Below are 24,042 nucleotides of genomic sequence, written 5' to 3'. Positions count from 1 at the left end.
ATGTGTCTTCCTCAGCCCCCCAGTAACACTCACTGGTCACACAAACAGTGGACCAGTGACACTTGTCAATCACACTGTGGGAGGGAGGTTCAAGGAAGAGAGAGCATCTGTGTGCAGATGTGCCCAGTAGGTTGGGCACAGCATCATGGAAACATTCCTGAATTTGTCTGACCTCTTTCCCTGCTGATCGCCTGACTGGGAGCAGAAGGAAGGTTGAAGCTCTGAGGGTTTGGCTCTCTACAGGTTTGACACGACCCTGGGAGAAGTTGGAGCACTGTCACGGCCTCTGAAGTGCAGTGCACTCCTCTGCCCCACCACCACATGCATCAAAGCTAACTGATTTACCTGCATGAATCCAGTGCTACCTGGTCTCATAAAATCTGCAGGGAAGGCATCTACTAGTATTGTACCACCTCACTGTCTGTATTCTTTTTTGGTGTTTTTCTGTTTTTTCCCTTGTGGCACTAATCTAACTCTTCATGCTAGCTAAGTCAATCCCAGAGCATCCTACAAGTGATAAATCAACAGTCTGAGGAGCAGTTGCCTGTATTCATGCAAGAATAAGGGAGAAGAAACCAGTTATTTTTTCAAAGGGTTTCTGTCCACAATGGTTGAAGATAAAACTCAAAAAGCATCTGGGAACTACAAAACGCAGTATTCAATTGCACAGGCAAAGCAAAACCTGGAAGGTAGTTTGTTGGTCTTTTTTTTTTCTTTCTTTTCTTCTTTTTGGCAAAGACTGCTTTTCAGTTTCCATGAGCTCTTGAAAGTGAGATAGAGGCTTTTGCATGTGCATGTCTGTCCCCCCACCCCAGACACACACATGGCCTGCACGCTTAACCTCCTGGCAGCTTGGCTGAGGCATAGCTAGTATTACTTGGCCAGTTACTTTTCAGAGAGCTAGAGAGCAAAAGCAGTCAAGCTAAATCACATTCACCCAGAAAACAAACAAACAACAAAAAAACCTGCTATGCATTAAGCATGGGACTTTTTGTTCCTATTTTCTTTTAAAGCCTCCTTTCTGCCAGTAACAAGTATGCAGAACTCCTGTTCAGTAGCTACCCATGCACAACAGCTTCCTCAGGGCTGAATTCTTCCCTCCTGCCATTTGTCCACTTGTTGAACTCTGCCTGTTTTGATGGAGCTGCTCCTACTTGAGAGCGATGGCACATCCCAGCATACCAACAGGAGAAACTGCTGAGACCTCTAGGCTAGCGCCAGTCCAACCTGGCACCTCTGCCCAGCATGACCTAATGCATGCAAACACGCTGGCTCCTGCAAGTCCCAAAAGCAGGCCAGCCATGTTTGCAATATAACGTACGCTAAGAAGGCAGGGCTTGCTAATGTGGGTGCAGCACCACAGTGATGGGGCTTTGCTATGTCTGGTATCAAAGTCGTCGGCTGCCCCCAGCTTGCAGTTCTCCGTTCTGCAATGTGCACGCTTTTGCCATGCCCTAAAAGCAAGAGTAGAATCCGTACCCACAGCAAGGAATGCGGTAATCCCTTCATGTTTTAGTTTTGCATATTTGAAAGGAAGCAGCCTGAGCTATTGAGCTATAAACAGGAAGACACCCTGACTGCACCTTTGACTTTTACTGTGTAGGTCAAATATCACAGCGGCTGTGATAGCTCTCTGCATGGGATCATTAAGGAAAAAAGAAAAATCTGAAACCAAAGCAGCAGGTTCCAGAGTTCTCAAGGAGAGTCGCAACCTGTCCACATTACAGCCAGCAGGTTTGTTCCTTTGGCAGGTTAAGCAAGTTTCACTACATCAAGTCAAGGGTGGAGAGGAAAAAGATTACTAGAGCTACAGCACAAGATAAGCGGGAAGATAAAGCTGAGCAGTACAAAGGATAGACACAATCTTCATCTCTCTCTTTTACTTTGCAACATGGATGTCATTCTGCCTCGAGAAAACATTTATCACCTCACTTGGGTTGAAGTGCAACAGATGCCAAGTCACATCCATAACCTTTATTTTAAAGTTAAACACTCCCTTCACCAAGGCTTCTTTTACTTAAAATGTTTCCTAACTATAAGGGGGGGGGGAAGAATATTTGTGTTGCCTTATCCTCCTTTAGAAGAGTTTGCCTTGATTAGATCTTACATGTAACGCTGAAAATGGTCAACCTCACTGTTTAGCCTGCCAAGATACAAGGAGAACAGGAACAAAGCCGTGCTTAGAAGTTATTTTCCCATTGTGACTATAACAACATATTTTGGCCTGACAACACTGGCATACTTTGAATACGAAAGCCAGGCTCATAAGTCAGCCTGGCTGTCAGCATCTTGCAATGATAAAGGAAAAAGATATGACATTCACCAGTTCCAAAAAATAAAGATAAACACTCAACACTTTAAGTGAAAATGTAGTGGGGAAAAAAAAAAAAAGGGCCAGCAAAATAAGGATATGCACAGAAATGCTCATATTCAGCCAGAGATGCAGGTTACAGTAACATGCGCCAGCAGCTCTGAAGTGACCACTACTGCAGTTCAGAAGAGAGCCAGAGCCACAGTGGATGAAACTTGGCGCTTTTTTTTTTTTCTAATTTAAACCAATGAATTGTGGCTCTGAGCCATCCTACAGAGCAAGCCCAGAACAGCAGACAAGCTTGGGAAGGTAGAGAGCCCTGAAACCTGCACTTCTTATGGTGGTTATTAGTCTCCACAGCACACATGCAAGTACGCATACACTTGGACAGCACTGAAGGTGGAACACTAAAATGGAACCATGATACACAGGATGAAAGGAAGGAGATAAAAATGTGAGCTTAATGCTAGGGAGGACTCACTTGCACTAAGTGCTAGCTAGCCTTGATTAACCTCTCAGAGAAAGTGGTGGAACTCTATTTAAAATGAGACCAGACGGAGAGCCAGAAGAATTTGCAAAGAATAATCCTGAAATGGAAAGAGGAAATTAAGTCTTTTCCAAACAAGGTCTGATCCACCTCTGAACTAAACTCTTAACGTCTAAGAACTGCTATGCAAAAAATGCAGATAACTTGCTACACGCTATGCTTTTTTTTTTCACAGCACAGCTGTATGTGAAAAAGCTCTCCTCCTAATCTCTTCCCCCCCCCCTCCCCCGCAAGGAATTTCACAGGTGAGCCAAGAGGATCCAACTGTGCTATGACTGTGTGCCAGTCAGCCCTCCCAACAAAATCACATTTTTCAAGTGCTTGACTGCCTTCCATTCCGTCCTCCCAGTGAGAATCACCTTCCGCTTCCCCTCTTCTGCCACAACTTTCCTCTCCCCTCTAACTGTCACGTGAACAGGATGACTAAAAAGATACTGCACGAGAATTCCCCCAGCTTCTTTCCTTTTTTTTCTTTTTTAAAACAAATGAGCAGAAAATGTTTTCAACCCCACACTGTAATGCCTAGCGTGATTTCAGAAGGGTGAATATTCCACCAGAACAGTAGCAAGTGAATACTTTGCTACTTTACATTGAAGGAGAGACTTCTGTAATAATAAACAAATGCGGAGCTCAAGTGCCTTACTCCTTTTCTCCCGGTGGCTGGTGTTGGATCAGTGCCTAAGGGAGGTGACTCATAGGAGGAAAAAAAAGAAAAAGAAAGAAAAAAAAAAAGAGCATGTGTCCTACTGAAGTGACATGCAGCTCCTGCTGGTCACACCCCAGTCTTTACTGCATCTCTAAAAAGGACCTGCTGTATTTTCTTAATGCCGAGAGGATTTGCATGTTGATCATATAAGCTTTCTGGAGGTCTCGAAACAGGGCAGCCTACAGCTTCAATGCCAAAACCAGAACGTGGGCAGGTTTTGACTGGCTGGCTCAAGGCTAGAATGAGGAGTCAAAGCATCCTGAAAGAGGCAACTACAAGATGCAGCTGCTCCCAGCTCCGGGTCCCACTGAATTATGAACAAAACCAGGAGCTCCTGCTTTGCATGCAGATAACCTGATCAGCGCCACTTTGGCTCTTGGAAAGGAAGCATCCCTTAGCGTGCGTGGGAATCCCTCACCTCTGACTCTGGGGAGAAAAACCACACCGTAGCTGCACCCTGGGTTTCCAAGGCTGCTGATGTGCTCCACATCCCTAAGAGAAAGGGCCTGCCTAGCATGCAGACCCAGGCAAAAGGGAGGTGTGGAACAAAAGGGTGTATCTGCAGCCTCTGAGCAGGGTCCAGGGTTAAACCTCTCCCTTATAACTATGGCAGCACAAGCACTGCTGGCTTTCAGTCAAGAGGTTTATGCCAGGTAGGTCTGATTAGAAGGAGCAGCATGTCCAGAGGGGGAGCAGCAGGCAATTTCACTGAGGCCTGGTTGGGAAAGTCCCAGCATCTAAATCAAGATTAATTCTTGAGAGCAGGATCCAGTGCATGTATAAACACCCTCCTCCTCCCTCATGTCTCCACGCCTGTGGAAATGCGATGGGGAGGCCAATGAATCCGGGCATTATCAGTCCAGAAAGATCATCTGACAGTATCAAGTTCGGGTTCTGGCTTCACAGCCCACATATTATTCTAAGTTTCTCCACTTTACCACTAGATGTACCCTATACTCTACTGTATTGCACAGGGCTGTTCCTCATCTCCCTCGTGATTTCTGAGCAGTTTGATCCCAAAATCAAGGGGATGATACTCATACCTCTGATGCTTATCTAAAGACAAGGGAGCCACACATCCAACCACTCAGAGATTAAGAATAAAAACCAGTGCTTTCCATCCTTCACCTTATTTAAAATACACCTTTTTTTTTTTCTCCAACATAAAAGAGTTACTCGAGTTCACCAAGCTGGTCTGGGAAGGACTGAGCTGGTCAGATCCCTAAGAACAATGTAGCCGATACAATTGCTGTACCTCTTCCACTGTTTTCTTCCCTGAGATCTTTAACTTGCATTGCTACTGTCAAATAACAATAAATAATCTCCAAAGGATCAAAAACCTACTAATCTACAGTAAAGAAAAAGCGTATCATTCAGAACATGACCAAACATCTCTGGTAAAAAAAGAAAAGGTCTGCTTTGTCTAAACTTCAACTTCGTGCCACTGTATCAGAACCAACAAGAGGGCAAGGTGCATCCAAGACAGATTGAAATTTGGACCATGACATTCTCCAGGCCCCATGGAATGACAAATGGCTCACAGAATAAGAGAAGACAGCCTTCAAAATTACACTAACATCTCTTTTGAGAGATTTCTAAGTCACATAATCTTTGGCACTTTTTTTTTTTTCATTCTGCTTAACAAATGTTACTTCAGCCCAAATTGTCTAGAAATGTAGGAAAACAGGGAACTCCTCTTCAAAGCTTCTGCCATTTGACATGCATGGGAAGTAAATCTTAAACAGCAAATGAAGCAGCAGCATTTTTTTGAGCAATCACTTAATATACTGCTGCTAACCGTCTCCTTAAGAGTCTTGTGAATATGACCAGAATTTAAGTCAAATGTGCAGTAACATTATACCCTTGGGTTAAAGAGTTTAGTCATTTGTTTGTTTGTTAAAACATGTAGAGAATCTGTATTGACAATGTATTTCCAGTGCTAATTACCAACATCACCCACTTAAGAGAGCAATCCACTCAGCCCTTGCCAGTTGTAATCACAGGAACCAGAACGATGCAGGTAATTTTGCAAATCAGACACAATATGTTCTTGGAACAGTTTCTATTACGTTTGCTACTTGTATCCTCAAAAAACCCCAAAATGACCCAAAAAGCCCTCAGACACGAATGCACACTTCACAGCAAGTCAAGAGACATTGGAATACCAAAAACTCAACCATTTGGGAAACGCCCTCTTATAACTACGAAGCGATCTCAAAACAAATTTCAAGTACCACCAAATATTCTAGTGGTAACCAATGTTGAATGCTAGCATGGGATAAACAAAGAGAAGCTGAACAGCAAGAAATCTCCATGGCTATGCTAGTAAGAAGCCATTGCAATGCATGCAGTGAAAGAGCAGGGTGGAGTGAACAGGTCCCGGGACGGATCAGATTGGGAAGCGCTGACTCATTTTAGCCACATGTCTGCAACCAGGCACGGCAGGAGATCCCCCCAGCTAGCGCTCCCCACGGCACCCAGGTGCCGCAATCTTGCTGGCGCAGCGGCATGGCTCATTATCCTCATGGCGGGCCTCAGTGCTTATTAGCTCTCTGTCTATCAGGGCTAACAGGGCCCCCGCGAGGCTCCCTGCATAGCAGCATGTGGCAGCCTGCGGGTGTAGCAGCCCCCTTGGCATCCCCCTGGGAATCGCTGCAGCCTGCAGTACCGCAGAGACGTGCCGTAAGCATCCCCCCAAGTTCAAGTCTATCTCCGTGCGCAATGAGGTTCTCCCAGCAAAGCAAATATACCCTTACAGTGGGGTGGCAGACAGCATCATTAGGATGACATGAGCATTATTATTTAGATCCACCAAGACTAGCTGGGTGTGCTAAGGCTGCAAGAGCCGCCTGTGATTATGTTCAAATGACAGATTAGAAATCCCTTTCCAGTGCTACCAGGACAGTCTGCAAAGTTAACCAGTGCCGTGCAGCTGCCAATACATGATACCTAAGGATATACAATATGCACACATGCACACAAAGCATTTTGTGTTTTTAACCTTGAATAAAATTTTTCTTTGCTGCGAATAAAGGCAGGTTGTAAGCATGAGTGAAAGATACTGATCTACAAATCCAAAGGGGGGGGGGGGGTGTTGTACCATTTCTGAGTAATTATGCTGTATTCACAGATATTTAAGCAACTACTTGCTACACAGAGTCAGCAAGTTCAAACAGGCTGAGATTGATACAAACGCATTCCCAGCTTGGCTCAAAGTTACTCCTGTTCCGTAGCAGCAGCGTTGTCAGAACACCTCAAAGGAAAAAAAAGGAGACAAATATTTGCCTGATGATGCTGTGACAGAGAAGTGATTCAAACCATGCCTCCAAAGCTAAAGCGTCCCAAAGGACAGCAAAAGAAAGCATTCATTTGCAGTTTGCATCAACCCTTGCATAAGGGAGGGCAAAAGAGGAGGGAAATGCAGTGTGAGCTTCCCAGTATCACTTCACCAAACTGCCTGCCTGCAGTCTGTATTAAATTCAGAGCAGACCTATACTAACAATGCCAAACACTGCAAGGAGACTTCCAAGCCGTAAGAAACTCTTTCATAAGGGACAGTATTAAACAAGATCCCTCTGAGGCCCCTGCACTTCTTTAAGCTTGGAGATGAAAGTTTATTAACAACAATAAAATTAATCAGGAATAAGATTTTTAGAAGTGTACCAAAACCTGGCCGGAACTGCTGTTCTGGGACATCCCGAACTGCTGTTTTCCTTCACATGTTTGGAAATTTGTGCTTTTCAGACATGTCCTTTAGTTATCACAGTATATAACCTTAGTCAATGACTTCATTGTTGATTTTTTTAGGAAACTTCATGTTTAAAGAAAAAAAGTGTTATTAGATGGTAAGGACAATTAAAGAAGTTTTAGATTTTAGCATCAGGAAAATACGGGGTGAGGAGAGAGCCAGAGAGAGAGAATATTAGAGGAAGGATGTCAGAACGAGGAACAGTTTTATCCTTAAGAGCAAACACAGTTGAAGAAGTCCCAGGTACATCCTGCCTCCCCCCAAAACTGCACCCTTTTACCAACCAAGCAAACATGAGTCCCAGCTAATTCCCAGAACCAGGCAAAGCCCTCATGCAGTTGCTTCCCTCTCTCACACCACCGTTGAGCAATCCTGATGGCACACAGCACAGAACAACTTGCTGCGTCACACAGCTCAAGGAGGAAAAAATAGACAGCTACAGCAATGCTGGGGACGCTGCATGGAGGGAGCTGAATACCTCCCCCCCAGCACACACATGCATGCAAACAAGGAAGCTGCACCAGATAAGAGAAGCATATCTTTGTTAAAGCAGGGTCTTCGCATCACCCCAGTATCAGCAGTCACCAAGTAACTCAAGGGGCAAGGAAGTAAGGGGTTATCACTGCACACACACAACTTGTGCAAACTTTTCCCAGTGCTGAGGAACGCATCCTAGCAAAAGGGGTTTCACGTGCTCAGGCCATTTCCTCTCCTGTTCCTGAACATGTGGTCCTCCTTCCTCACTAGTGGTGATCTCACAGCATTCCCCTGCTGAGCAGAGAAGCACTAGGAAAAGGTTTCACATCTTGTTACAAGTCTGTTTAGTCAAGCGTAGTAGCTGGAAACAGAAGTCCCCACAAGATTTGTGCTACTTTAGAGGAGTTTGGGAACTTATGCCCTCAAGTGAAATTAATTTTGGTGCAGTTCATAATATGGATTGCTTTACTCTCCTCAGCCTCAGTTTGAAACTGTTAAGAATGATGACACGTTGAGGTAGCTTGATGTCAAAAATGAGCCAAGCAGAAGTTGTACACCTCCTCTATGTTAAGAAGACTTTTAAGACATCTTTCCATACGAAACACTGGAGAGCTGACTGTGAGGATTTACCAAAAAAATCGCTGAGAGTGTTCAGAAAACTTCAGCTAAGAGAACAGCCTGAAGAACTCAGCGTATCTATAGATGCCCTCAAGAAAGAGAAAGCAGTGTTTGCATATTGTGTGCTATTTACCAGTTGTGTAATGGCACTATTACTTTATAGACAGTGTCTCTGCCTAAGCTGTGTGCATCATGCAGGTGAGCATCATGGCTCAAAAAACTATGTGAAAGGCCCTGGCTAAGCCCAAATGCCAAGATTGCCCTCACTGTTTTTTACAGCTTGATTAGATTCCCCAAATGCTGAAAATCTACTGTTAACAAATAGCCTATTTTTAAAAGAGGGGAGAAAAGAAAGAGGAAAAAACCTGCTGACCCTGAGAGGGGGGTACGTTCTGCAATTTGCTGGTTCCAGCATGCTGAACGAGAACAGGTTGAACAGGTTAGATACTGGGGGGAGAAAAGGTAAAGCTGGAAGACGTACATTAAAGGTGGAACGACAGCAACCACAAATGCAGTTTGAGATAGACTTTTTCCTCATTCTCATCAGTACTTGGCCCAGGAGTCTTTTCAGACAACAGCAGGAACTGAGCAAACACACATTCATTAGAGAAGTGATGCAAGTATTTCTGACATGCACGCGTAACAGGCTGAGCAAAGATTACCTTAACATACAAACTCTCCCAGAAAACTTTCTCACCACCAGAATTTTCAACATAGAATCGTCCAAGCTAGAAGACAAACCACCAACCGAAATGCCAACAAAACAACTCGTTACTTGTTAACCTTGAGAACTAACATCTCTGCAAGAATTGCATTAATGGCAGGCTTATGGCAAAGGACTAAAAGCACCTCAACTCCCCGCAAAGATTGCCTGGATTTTCTAGTGCTTGCTAGGTTAAGGCTTGTATTTATTTTGTAGCTCTTCAAGGTGAGAAGGGGAGGTAACATCCCTGAGAATACTAAACCTTCAGAGGAAGTGATGTCCCTGAAAGGGTGCTTGTGCAGAAAGATCAAGGCCTCTCCGACTAGAGTCTAATCTGTCAAGTGGCTTGTGCTCATTTGAACTGTGACATGGGCAACAAAGCAGCACTAAGCTACGCTCAATACGCTCTGTTATACAGAGATTTATGTTATTGCTCGTGAGGAGGGTGGTATTACTCTGCTATGTCAGACCACCTTCCCCTTGGCACAAGTCGCACCAGAAATCTAAACTTACTGAGAACTGCGCATCCCCTATTTTTGCCTGCAGAAAACAAACAAACAAAAAAATCCACAGCCTTACAAAGCACAAGATCAGATTTAGCTATTACTTAAAGCCAACACATGCAAAATCTAGGACTGAAAAGCACACTGAAGTCTTTCTCATGTTTAGGTACTGAAGAGCTCTGGAGATGCAAGTATAACGTTCCTCACTGTGTATGCTTCGCTTCTCAAGAACAATGGAGCTAATTAAGGTCAGCGTATAAATCTTAACTCTGCACTTCCTTGCTTCGCTTGATTCTAATCAGATCTCAGCATTTGTGTTTTTGTGTTAACTTCCTTTGCTGTTCTTTAATGATAACTGAAGGGGGATACTGTCCAAGGCTACTAGCAGCATGTAACACAACTGAAATCATGGCATCTCCTTTCGGCTCTCCCAGCTCACAGAGGGTCTGTGGCACAAGAGCTCCTTCGCAGTCTCTTACCGCTGAAGATATCCATGGAGGGGTGTTTTGGAGCACCCTATTTATGTGTCATGTGAATTAAATAAAAGTTTGTATAAAGTCTTTGCAAAAGATGAGCAATCTACTCAGCAACAGTGAGACAGACAAAAGTTTCTGTCTGGGACCATTAAAAATACTGTAGTCTTCTAAGTGTCATCAAAGACACAGAGAAACAAACTCTTACTGCTATACTGTTGTTGAACAAGCCTGACTTTTTCTTTTTTTTTAAATCTTCAAAACATGGGGATCCCAGTAGAACACCAAACATTTACTCTGGATATATCTGCTGATAGGATAAAGACCAAAAAAACCTTCTCTCCACCTATTTCCCAATCCTTACTTACAAAATGTATTAGCAAAAATGTAAGAAACTTTTTTAATTGCAAAGAAAACCAAAACAGGTATCACATCTCACTTGTCTCCTACAACTAGAGTTATCAATTACTAGGGGCAGAAATTAGTCCTTTGTTTTGTTATCCCTGCTGAAGAAACAGGGCACTTGCATTTGCTGAAGCTTATCTTTCACTAGCATGCTGACAGTGGTTAAATCATCCCTCACATATAAGGAATGGATTTGAAAGCCTGTAATACACCCTGCTTCTTCATATTTAAGAGCACTGCCTACCAATTACTACACTGAAATAAAAGCTCCTTAGGAGATGACCAAAGAGACATTTCTATTGTGCAAGACAATAAGAGAAGGCCTTTTCACATGCATGAAGTGTCAATCATTTTCAGCTTGGAGAGTTCCTTGGCTACTTGTTTTTAGCTTCAAGATCTTGTATGCTCAGTTTTTCAAAGCTACCCAATGTGTAACACCAAATTTCCACTTGGCCATCTTTGCAAACCACCAGAAACCAAACCCTGTTGTAACAAGGCAGTTCCTCACCTCTTCTGGGAAAAAAAAAAAAAAGCAGCTCATCGTCACATTCGGCTATGGTCTTTCTCCAAAATCTCCCATCTTAAGCAAATGCCAGACTGCACGTGCTAGACTGCAGAGATCCTATTTGTACTTAGAGGCTAAGCATTGTTACTGCACTGCACCCTACAAAGCACACACAACATACTGGAAGCGGGCCAACGCCATAAATAACACAGGACCAATTCACAGGTGGAATGCAGGGAGAGGATGGACTCAGCCAGATCTTGAGGGGACACTGCCTACTGGATATTTGCAAAGTCACAAGCTGCCTGTACGCATGCCTGCCCAACACACACAGATCCATGTGAAAGAGAGCGGGGAAGTCATTAAAGCACGTGCATCTCAGCCCCTGTGCCTTTATCAGGATCCAACACTCATCTTCCAACCAGCACGTCACAATCTTCACCAAGCATCGCTTTTCATTTGCCAGTGAAGATGGCCAGCGAAAACATAAAAATTCACAGGTTACCCTCCAGCACGTGCATTTTATATCTTTCTCAAAAAACTCATTCAGCAACATATACACACACAAGTGTTGTTTAAAAAAGACTTAATCTGAACATCAGAATAGTACCATACCTTGATAAAAAACAGCTATTTGTCTCTCCACAATGCATTAAAAAGAGAAGTTTGGGAAAATTATCTAGCACTGAAAATAAGATTGAGAATTAAAGTGCCTTCTTAATTAAAAGAAGAAATACCTTCTTTGATAGGACCCTTTGTAAGCATGCTTCAAAGCATAGCTTCTGTGATCCAGATCTTCCAGTTTGAGTTTCAAAGACTTCTGCATGTGGTTGTTGCATGTGGTGTTTTGCGCGTGCCAAAAAAATAAAAAATCCCCAAACTTTGAGACCTGTTCCTGAGATGGTGCATAAACAGCCTACAAGTACCTAAGTCGGATGTAAATAAAAAGGCATTATGAAGACTTTTGCTAGGTATGGGGTGAGGAGTAGAAGGAGAGAAAGAAGGTAGATACCTGTGATGTTTTGGTTTCATATGAAACACTTCAGTTAGTTTGCATTACTGCACTTATATGGATAGTCTGGTGAACATCAGCTGTGGACACTGCAGCTTCGTTTACCAAACTGGGGAAGCTGTGGCTGAAATACATATATTATGCCTTTAGCCTTTTCAGACTTGCCACAGAGCCTTTAATAGCTACCCACTGGAAAGTGGTGGGAAGGTCATTTCTCGCCTCCCTTCTGGCATTTATATCCTATTAACATTTTCAAGTTGCATGGAGAGCATGTCTTTGGCAGGGAGGAAAATGGGATTTTAAAGCGATAGGCACAGACAGTCCTTGGTCACAGAAATGGAAAAGGAGCCATTGGCAAAGTCTCCTACCCGCAAAGGAAACCCTTTTGGAGCAAGTGGAGGCATCACCCTTCCCCCTGAAGCCTGATGCATGTTCTACTGGAATGCAACACAGTAAGTCAAGCAAAGTCTTTTCTTAACCTCAAGGTCCCTTGCTAAAGCTTACCTTGCTAAAACTCACAGCAGCCACCTAACTCCTCCATCTGCATTTCGGGGAGATGCAGCGGAGGAGATGGAGTAAGAGGCCTGCCACCTCCTATTTGGTGGCAAAGTCTAGACCCAAAAGGGCTCCTCAGAGTTGGCACTATTTGTAGATAAACTCACTAGGGAGCTACCGTGACAATACAGATGGAAAGCCTTTGGAAAGCTTTTAGTAATTGCAATCTATTGATTTGAGACACTACTTCGGAAATCCCCAGCTCTTTCAGAGCTACAGAAAACTCTTCATGCACACACACCTTCCTTCCACACAGTTTATGCTCCTGCTGGGGATCTGAGAATACTCAATTTTAATTAACTATGACCGAGAGAAAGCCATAGTGTCTGTGTCTCTAGCATAAAAGTGTGAGGATTAGCATATCCTAAATTGCAGATTTTCTCATGTACTGATCATCACAGTGCCATTCCAGGAATTTTGAGCTCAAAATTACTATGATCTAACTCCTTCCTCCAAATTCCTAAAAATCCCAAAGAAAACCATCCCCCAAAACAGTCCCTGACTCTAGAAGGCTTGTTATTTCCAACAAGACTTGCGCTTTCCAGTACTGGTCAAAAAGAAATCTCTGTAAAAAACTCAGCGTTGTCTCTAGCTTTCCTCCTCCAGAGCAATTCCGGTTCCTGATATATGACACTGATGAATCTCCCTGTTACTGTACCAGATCGCCACAGCCCTCTCCAACAGGAGGAGCAGCACTGATACAGTTAGCTTGATGGCACATTCAGAAGAATGAGAAAATCAGTTTTTTGTGCTGGACATTGAGCACTCTCCAGAGACCTTTGCTCTCTCCGACAGCAACTGTCCCCACAGGAAGCTCAGTCCACTCCTGAGCAGTCTGGCAACTCTAAGAGAATTTGCTGAGATGCCTTGGGGCTCACAGTTCCCTGTTGAAAATCCTGGCCAAGAGTCACCCTGCTCAGAAAAGGAAGCAGGTTTTAACCTTTTTCTGAATGGTGCTGCACAAGAGAACCTTCCCCCTCCACCCCGTCTGCTGTGCCCATTCAACTTGACTTGCTGACAAGGAGCCAAGGAGCACAACAAAAAGAAACCGGACTTTATGTGAGAGGCTATGACTCATTTACAAATGAAGTGTTTTATGTATTGTGGGAGTCAGGAAGGGCAGCATCAATTTAACAGGTAAAGAGTGCATGCAACACCCCAACACAGCTAGACTTACCCAGAAAAGAGATGGGCAGAAAAGAGTGTTCCCACTCCACAAAAAGTCTGTCTATTGCATAAAAGTTTTGCCCACACGCAATAGCCAAAAAAGCAACCAAAACTCATTCCCTCCTCTGCTCAGCTGAATGTCTAATGACCTGGCTGCTATGAGGTGGAAAAATGGATCAGAAATTTCATCCTGTGCCGGAACAGTAATAAGCACTCCTATGGCACAATATTTCCCTTGACAAAACCATTTTGTTGGACTTTTTCCCCCTAAAAGTTCTTTCAAAAATCTGGATTAAAAAAATAGACAGTTAAATAACAGCCAGCACAAGGTAGAGGGGGAGAAAGAGAAGAGAGGATGTACGTAGTATGTGCCTAGACATTACTGGCAGACTAACTTCTTCCTCACTCCTCTCTCATGCATTAAGCTTATTTGATGTAAACGCAGTAATACTTGAGGAGGCTCCGCAGGACCTTCACAAGTGATGTTGATTCTTCAGTAGCACATTCACAACTTTCTCCTAAGCCTACAACTTCTCTCTCTGATCCTACACTTTGTGTGATGCTCCCGGGAAAGCACCATGCTGGCTACCAGGGGCACATTAGAAATCTTATTCTTTGCTGTTTTGGGCATGTATCTGTCACTACTTAGATACTGTAGCACAAAAACAGCGAACAATAAAAGAACTGTGCGCAAAAGCAGAGAAAAATGGACCTGTGTTATCAGCTGGCGTGGAAGAACAGACACAGCACCACCACAAGCAAGGCCTGCGGGAGCTGCACACAAGGCAGGACCTAGCAAGCAGGTCCTTGCTCCAGGATGCTGAGGCATAAACAGTTTTGGATGTGATGTGAGAGGTGTTCAGCCACAGCACTGGCAGGCCATTGGACCTGATGCTACAGCTAAGTTTGAGATGCCTACAAAAGAATTTACTTCACACCATCTTAGACTAGAAATACCTGTTTCGGAAGGAGGTACCACAGGTACCCGGTGGGCAAAATGAACATCTTCCTTGTGAGTGTGTCATAGCACCAGATAACAAATTTCATTTCACTTTGCATTTATCCTCATCTGCCTACTTGTACATTCATGCTTTCCACTTCAGCAACAGGATTCACTATTATAGTCTGTTATAGCAACAAGAAAAGGTTATTCACTGCAAAAAATCGGTGGTACAGTCCTGCCAACCACAATCCTCCTTTAGGAAAACTAGCCTGTTTCAGTGTGCTCAGTATCTTGCCCTGCCACGAGTCTGGGGTCACTTGTGGCAGTGCCACCAAGCTCAGTTAACAGGTTTCTGCAATGTCCCACTGAGCTGCTGTGGTGTGGGCCTATACAAGAATGAGTTTTATAGAGCAGACAGGAACCTATCAAATGGAAAGAACTTTTAAGAGGATGATCTTCCTTGCATGACCTTAGGTCCTTCTTAGTACAGTCAGTAAATACAGCGCTTCATCCTGGTAACTTCAAGCAACATCTTGTTAAGAGAAAAATTTAAAACCCAACAATTTTCTCATCAGAAGGTTCTGATCCGTACTTACTTCTTTTGGGCAAGTCACTGATCCTGGCCATTCTGGCAAATTTGCTGCTAAGGCACGGTTAAGAGTTGCTATACGGGGAAACCCGCATAAGCAAAGGTGACTGCATTGACATCTGATAGGCCTGGAGTCAAGTCCCAGGGGAAGCCTCCCTTTCCTGCTTCTGGGAGAGGATGAGGAGATGCCTCATGAGCAAAAAGCCGAACAAACCCTGCAACTGGTCCTTCGGCAAGCAGCCTGGGCTGAGGACCTGGACACAAGTGTCCAACCACCCCAGAGTCCCAGCACTGGCATTCACCCTTGGATGCTGACAGGGGCATCAGCTGCAACTCAGCAGCTGCCCTGCCTTCCTCACGGCAGACAGAGTAATGACCCAGTCTGGCAAACATGTGGCTCGCAACACCTCTGGTCAGATGAGTCAGACTTGTGATTTATTCAATGCCCAAGGCCAGTATCTCCTCCGAATGTCTTTGTGTCTTTCCCTTCTCATTTTACATCTTCCTCTCTCTGCAACTCTCCCCAATTCCAATCAAGTATAAGTTAAATAAGTATGGAATTACGAAACTGCATTCCCTCCTGTTTCTCCTCTGTTTTCATGTATCTGTTTAACCTGGACAATACGATACAGAGAAGGTAAAGCTGCAAGCAGCTACTGCTTCCTTTGTGCGGCATTACGTTATCTTTCCTATTGTCACCAAAACCATTCCTGGTATAGCACACTGCTTGGAAAATGACCGGTAATAATCAAGGAAACAAGATCTCTTCCCTCCCACACAGAACCAGTCTGTAACCATCACTCCTGTTGTTTTGCTTATAAACCATATTCCTTTCCCCATCTGTCTTGCAGTTTCTTGGTAGGTTGTAAACTCTTTGATATGGGGACTAAAGCTATGTGGGAATTCACAAAGTCTTAATCAGCTCTGAGGTGTTCCACCCATGCAAATAAATGAATACTGAATCAAGGGATGAGAGAGAGGAATGAACATCCATGTGATTTAACATTTTGTTTCTCCAGTTGACAACTGTACATATTGCTACATCCCTACAAAGGAAACTACGTGAAATACATTTGTCAACTTGGGTTACAGAGAATTTTCTGGACCTATAGTCCAGTAAGTTATCTATGGTACAAGCAAGTACTGATGTATGCATTTAAAAGTAAGATCTATTATTCCGAAGAGGCATCTTCACAACGGCACCTGGATACCTAATTACATAACATACAACACTGCCACAGATGTTCCAATACAACCACTTGCATCCACGACTCTGAAGATACAAAATTAGAAGCTCCTATACAGCTTGGCTATACATTTTTGTCATCTGAGAAAAATCCATCACATTTGTTGAAATAATAATACTAATGAAACCAAAAAAGCAATACTTCTGGATATCTGTAATAACTCTTGATAATGTGCAAAGAGAGCTAGGAGACCTTTCTCAATTCTGATTTCCTCCCACAACTTAAGCATCATAGTAGTTGTAGTGTGTATGTGCGTCATGCCATCCTTGTAGATCACAGATAGTCAGCATTTTCTGCCCCCGTAAGTGTCTTTAGTCAGCTTGCAAGTCCTTCCAAGGAAACAAAACAGCCCCCTATCCAAACTCCTGGGTCACGATCAGCACTCACCTGTGCATGTTTCCATTGGTGGTGAAGGACTGTCCACATACTGAACATTTATAAGGCCTTTCACCTGAGTGCACCAGCATGTGGCGATCAAGGGAGCTCGCTGAGCTCAGAGACTTTCCACAGATGCTGCAGGAATGGTCTGTCCCTCCAGTGTCAGTGTTATGCTAGAGAAAGCAATGATTTTTTTTCATTGAATGCCCCATGTGAAGTGCCAGTAAAATATTAGCAAGAACTATAAACATCTTAAAAGCAGCTTTAAAGAGCCACTCTGCACAATACCTTATATTAAGGTATGCCCTGTATATACCTCTCCTCCCCAGCCCTCCCCCCTACACTCCACCCCCACCCTTCATTTTTAACTCCTAAATGCACCAGCACAAGAAGCTGTTTCATACAGCCTGCAATGCCTGCCACATTGCCGAAGGGGACAGAAAGGGATCCAGCAACAACCCATCAGACAAAGGGTACCTTGAGATACTTTAAGCTGCGCAGCGGTTTGGGGTTGGGTGAGTGGTGAGGGGGAAAACAGAAAGAGGATGTCATTACGAACCTCATGTCAGAAAAGAGACACTTAAAACCAAATACTCTTTAATTTCAAACTGATTGTGTAGCAAGAAAATAGAAGTAAACTGCTTCTGAGTGCACATGCAGACTTCTACAGCCATAAGAATGCATTACAGGGCCAAAATATGGCCATTAGCTACTGTGCTATATGCAGCACTCTTTCTTACTTGCATTCAGAGACTTGAAGATTTCTTCACGTACAAAAAAAAACAACCCAGGAGAGTAAGAAAAAAAGTAAGTAACAGTTACAGTACAGGAGGGAAAACTGAAATATTAAGTATCTAGTGGACTCACAGTGGCGAGCCACAACCTTAGCATCCCAGGCAGAACCTTCTGACATAGAAAAGGCCAAACCTCCTTATAAAGTATGCATATATTTCAAGAGGAGCAAGAAGAGGTCTGTAGCTGATAAAAAAGTGCATCTTCCATTAAAAAAAGTGTATTTTTAATTCTGCCTCTCAAAATTGCTACCACTGTGAAGGAACGAGAGGCTCTTCTACACAGAGAGGATTTAAACATTGTGTCTTCCTGCTTCTTAATTTGCATGACCAGTAAAGGGATCTGTATTCAAACAGGATAAGAAAACAGGACTTATGCCTCATGATGGAAGTGGTTTTCCAGATCCTTAAGCTATGCAGAACAGGACATACATCCTTGTTTGAGCCACGGTCGGGGGGGAGTGTTGGGGAAGGAAGGGAGGAAAATTACCCACCTCAGGGTTGGGTTTGTGGGTTGTTTTTTTTTTAAAGAAAATACAAGGGGAAGGCTAAAATACAAGCAAAACAATTGAATAAAGTTATAATGAAGCATTTCTGGTTTGCACATGGAATTGTTTTTCACCATTGCAACACGCACACTGGCAAACCAGACACTCTTAATAAAAGTAAGAAATCAAGAGCCGGTACTCTGCGTACCTGACGAATGTGCATAGTTAGCTGGTGCTGTGTAGTGCAAATCTTTTCACACAGAGGACAGGTATAGGAAGACTTCTCTTCTTTTGTTTCCTGTGAACAAAACAAAACAAAAAAAATCAGAAGGAATATCGATATAAAAGAACGCGAAAGCTGTTACTGCTGGGGATGGAAAAAATATAATCCATCCTAAGTACAAAAGGCAACTCCTAACAGAACAACTTGCACATATACATTTATCATCCCGATAGATCTCTCGGGGAAGTTTCAGAAACTTCTGAATTTATAAATAGGGGCCATTTCAACTACCACAGAAATACAGCAGCTGTTTTAACAGCACACGGATACTCAGCAGTAGCAGTTTAGGACAGGAAGTGAAGGCAATTATTGCGACCAGCTCAAACTGCCAGGAGGAATTTAGGTGAGCAGAAAGTAATTACTGGAACACTGCCAGAATATGTGGGCAAATGCCACTAATCTTCCCAAAAGATCTTTAATAAGCACAAGTCATCGGGACTTCAGGTTTTCCACCCCATCTCGATGGCAGGGCACTTAGCCCAGTGCTCTTTTCTAGGGGCTGTATGTTCTGCTCCATGGCTGACTCAGAAGGAAGAGCGGCGTTTACTGAATCACCAGCACCATTTCCCTTAGCATCCTGTGTTTCTCCTGGAAGCATCCCATCCAGGCACACCAGCCAGGCCCAACCCTTCTGAAGCTTGCAAGATCTGATGAGATCATAGCAAGAAAGAGGTGACAATACAAGAGTGTACGTGACTCAAAAAGAACACATTATGAACCCGGTTATTCTCCACCCAGGTGAGAATCAGGAGTAACCGTGGTCAAACCACAAGTACAAACAATGAAGTCGACCGGAGAGCTCAGCCTGATTTAAGTATGCCCTTGAGACACTGAGCAAAGCCACCACTCTTTCAGCCAAGGATGAAATGGCACTCTTGCAGGAACCAAAGGCATTTGCCTGAATTGTCCGCAAGGATGGCTACTGCATGACATAAAGAGTATTTTCACCACCTCACTAAGAAGCCCAGGCGCGGCTTCTGCACCAACACCTGTATATATTAAAAGGAAGAGAGTCTGGCACTGAAAATTAAACCTCATTTCTCTGCAGAATGATGCAAATCTTCACCAGCTGGATAGACTCACTGCCTGTTACCTAAGCTTCTGGTGACAGGAAAGTACAAAAACCATCTCTGCATGACCGATGGGAAAGTGTAATATTTATGCCAAAAGGACATGTTCTACTGAACCTCTTTGCTGGCTATTTTAAGTAACATTAGTAAAACCATGAAAACAAGCAAAAAAGAAAACCCACCCCACAGTAGCTCTTTATCTGGGACAGAGTTGATGCGTATGAGTGTATCTGTGCACTTCCTCTCTCCACACAACTCTTTTCCCCCAGTGCCATCCCAAAAGTCATCATCTCAGAAGCAACCATTTCCAGATTGTCAGACACAAGCATTTGTGGAGAACACTGAGAAGGACTAACCCAACCTCAGTGACAAATTCTCTGGCATGTTAGGAGGGACACAGTGTTAGAGAAAGGGTTTTTTAAGTCTCAATAAAGCAGTATCCCCTCCTACATGATTTGGAGAACTATTCTAGAGAGTCCCCTATTAAAATCTAACACTGTGTTTTCAAAAATAGGGCCATGATCATTTTCTATTAACTTCACTGACCTGTGGACATAGATGAAGAGCTATTTTACCATTTTGCCTGAAGTAAACAAAACTTGTGACTTCACTTCTAAAAGGATAAGGACTGCAAGGATTAGGCTTTTCCAGTCCTTCCTACTGTTTCTCTTGTACATCTTTTTCTAACTGTATGTCAGGGCTTTCCATCCTAAATGTAATCACTGTAGGCCACGCACGCAGGCTTAATGTATTATTATTCGCAAAACATTAGAAAGCAAGCAAGCAAGGCTGCCATTGTGAAGTCTGAACACCCCAATAAAATTAAAATGCATTATCCCAGTGCCCCCTCCTTTATATACAAACATATAATTTGCACATGCTCATTCTATCCTACTTATACAACTTTAATTTTACTATATGCAACCTGTCTGTGGAGTAATGTTCAGCTCCAATTATACTGCAACCCTGTTAAAGTTGGCTCAGGACAGAGAACAAGCACACTGTGCCGTGAGGAAAATCCTTACAGCTGTGCTGACAGTTTAGCTGGTGTTTAATCCCCAGGGTATTTTTCTGTAAAATTATCAACCTACTACTTTTTTTTGCACATCCCCTCCTTTAAACGAGTGCTGTAGTTCTACATGATGCACTTGATTGTTCTAAAGCCTACTTTCCAGACTGCCTGCTCTTCAAATCAGCAAATTAACAGAAGATGGAGTAATTACTGGTTCACCTTGAAGCAAAGATCAGAAACACACTATAGCTCAGCCAGAGCTGATTAGTACTGAATCTGGGGTTTATTATTAACTAAAACCCAAACTTTCTCCAGTGGTCACACAGGGTACATGCCACATACCGTAACACAGCTCAAGCAAATCCAGGGTAGCTACAACAGGAATGCTGTTGACTGACCCAATCCAGACCAAAAAACATTAGCATCCCTACTGTAAAAGCACCCCCACTCACAAATTTAAAACATAGCACTCAGCTACCCACTGGAGCCAGGCTGGTAAAAACACACTTCCTGAACTGAAAGATAAAATTAGCAGCTAATTTGTTAGCTACCCTCCCTTTAGCAAGTCAACCTGCCACGACTGCTCTGCATTCAACTGATAGCAAATGCTTTTGGAGTTGTGCATTAAGTCTATTTGGTTTTGTCCAGCTCAAAGAAACACTTTTGTCACACTTTTTATTTTCTTCAAGATCAAAGCAAACGAGAAGTTAAAATGGATGCAGGTTGATGTGAGAACATGTTTATTAGACTATGGGTAGACTAGAGTCAGCGCTATAAAGAGAACCATAGACTTTGTGACAAAGGTTCAGGGCAAAATCTTTCGCTGACAACTCATGGGAAACAGCAGTCAGTCCCAGAAAACTAGCTAACTGTTATTATCCTTGAAATTATAATAAGGGGCACATTCTGACCAGAATCTGAGACCTGTGCGCTGCTACACACTGAAACAATTCAGTGCTTTCATTCTGCTACGCTGAAAGTGGAAATTCGCTGTATTAGAGGTTACTAACTGGATTGATACCCACTTAATATTTCACATCTCACTTCTATTTTCTCAGGAATGTAGCCATTTGCCCCTCTGGTGATAACGATCTTTCAGCCTAAAAACAAATAGGCTATTTACTATGTTTTCAATATATTTGTTTATTTTTATGCTGTAAGAATCCCTCTTAATCCTGTCACATTTACTCTCAAGCTTCCTTTGATTTGATGCCCATCGAAATATCAGGTGGAATAAAGGTCACTAACGCTAATAAACTTCCCTGAAGCCAAACCACATGGTGTATCAGCGGACAGCTGTGTAATAGCACTGCCACTGAGACTAGCGTGAACTCCAGTGCCTCACATGAGGAAATCAAGGAACCAGGGCAGCCCCTCAGTGGGAACACTGCAAATAAACCTTAAAGCCAGGTGCTAGACAATACAATCCTACAAACACAGTTGCCTGTATACTGCTCAGACTCTTAATTTAAGAATGTTCACTTACAGTTAATGACTTTTAACTCCTTTCAAACAAAAAAATCCAAGACAAGTCATAAGTCTGTCAACTGGGCAGCTACTCGGCAAGCTATTAATAAACTACTATAGGAACATCACATGAGTCATGCCTCTCAACCTTTCTGGTCCCTGCTACATCTTGATTCATTTACAAATTCTCCATGTTTCACTGCAAGCTCTACAGTCAAATGGACACAGGGATTTGGGGTATTTCTTGATGCTTTGCAGCACTTCCATTGGTAGGGCTTTGCCCAGCAGGAGAAAACATGGATATAAATAATCACAGCTTTAACTGATACGACTCTCTCCTTTCACTTGTTTAGACCAATATTCCTATCAACTGGTGCCATCAACTGGTAAATGGAAAAAAAACCTGATAAAAGCTACATGTATTTGCTCTGCAAGATTTGTACAAAGCATTCTGCAATAGCTCTTCATAGTTTTATTAACAATGAAGTAAGGGTATCTCACACTACACACGTGTGAACTGAGCGTCCTGAAGGATGTTTTGCTCTAGCACCATCTTTAACCTTAAACCACTTGGATCTTCCTTGGGGACAGCCGCACACCTCATGAGGGGTCCCATGCGTCGACTGAGCCAAGCCCCCTGCCACACCGCTCTGCTCCCCTCTGAGCTATTTCTTTTCTCCTAGTTTCATGAAATGAACTGGTGCCCCAACAGATTAGGCAAATGCAAGAGCCTGGAGAAAGGATGCAGCAGGGAAGAAGCGGCAATTCTTAGCTGGCTTTGTCACTGCTAGTGGCATCTACTAGACCAGCTCACCATTGCATGACATCAGAGCTTGTGCTCAGATGTTTTACATGTGAATCCAAGCAAGCGGACCCCTTCGATTCCCAGTTTTCTAAAGTTATGTTCTGGAGAGCCACCAGAAAACATACACAGAGGAGCAATGGCAGAAGCAAAAAATACCCGCTGAGGGAAAAAAGGCAAAACAAAGACACATAATTATGTCTTATGACTTCCCATGCAGCTGCTTGTCTCCCCTTTGCCCTCCCTGCATTTGGGTTTACATACCTGGTTCCTCCTGCCAATCCGATTTGGTGCAGGAGACTTTGAGGGGGATTTGACATTTTGAGAGTTCCCGCCATTTTCAGCAATCTTCCCCACATTCATCACTGCTGACATCATGGCGTCAATGGAGGACAAGTCTGCTCCGTCTGAACTGTTTGGTGAACTTGGTGATACCTTGTAGCTGTTTAAGCTTTCCAGCTGCTTCTCTGGAATTAAAAACAAAAACACACACAGGAGTTGCTAGGCCATCTGAAAAAAAAAATCAAAACCCCACAGTATTTTCAGCTGCCTGTAACTCGCATCACACTCCGCTGGACCATCATGGAGCACAAGCAGTAGCCCATACTAACTGGAGTTCTTGTAATAGGAAAACTTTCTCGTATTGGAATGCATAGGACAAGGCATACATTTCTTTTCACAGGACAGTCCCGTTACCTTCATTTTCAACCTTAATTCAGTATGGGGTTTATAAAGTGATTTACCTTAAACTCTCTTGCTGTAAAATGGTATTATGCGTGGTACCTTGTGATCACCATGAACTAGTAGAGCAGTATTGATGAATGCACGCTGTGGCAAGCACAATCATTCAAGCAAGCACGTGTTTTGAGCAGAATTGCACAATTAAGGCATTAGCAACACAGTGTAGGGTACTGGGTTCTCTTTCTAGCACAGCTTAAGCAAGCTCTGTATATGGAATAAGCTAAATTAGCAAAAATCCAACCAAAATAAAACCCCAAATGCCTCTTTACTGCCACAGCTGGCATCTATGTAGATTTTTTTCTTTTTGGTCTACCAAGCTGTATTAGTCCATGGGACATATGTGTTACATCCACAACTAATACCACAGCTAAAGCAGTTCAGATTCAGACTTCTCCATCACATTCTGTATGTAGCAGGCATGCTCCCGTCTCAGATACCAAATTCAAAACACACCTAAAATCTCATCTCTCATTTCTCAAAATACCACGTCAAACGCACAGG

General features: G+C 43.2%; 1 protein-coding gene across 13 annotated transcripts in view; it reads right to left on the bottom strand.

The window, feature by feature from the left end:
* RREB1 (ras responsive element binding protein 1) overlaps positions 1–24,042 on the bottom strand; it is a 126,268-nt gene that overhangs the window by 44,169 nt on the left and 58,057 nt on the right. For 12 of the 13 annotated variants that reach the window (XM_054817124.1, XM_054817133.1, XM_054817128.1 and 9 more), the window contains 3 exons: positions 23,065–23,267; positions 18,375–18,464; positions 16,897–17,060 (listed from right to left, as the gene is read on the bottom strand). In XM_054817124.1, coding sequence (XP_054673099.1) covers positions 16,897–17,060; positions 18,375–18,464; positions 23,065–23,267 — 457 coding nt within the window. Of the gene's footprint in view, positions 1–16,896; positions 17,061–18,374; positions 18,465–23,064; positions 23,268–24,042 lie in introns of those variants that run through there. The other variant, XM_054817134.1, reaches the window with a different exon arrangement.

This window comes from Grus americana, chromosome 2 (assembly GCF_028858705.1).
Source record: "Grus americana isolate bGruAme1 chromosome 2, bGruAme1.mat, whole genome shotgun sequence".
Taxonomy (NCBI): Eukaryota; Metazoa; Chordata; class Aves; order Gruiformes; family Gruidae; genus Grus; species Grus americana.
This window is presented reverse-complemented; position numbering and strand designations above follow the sequence as displayed.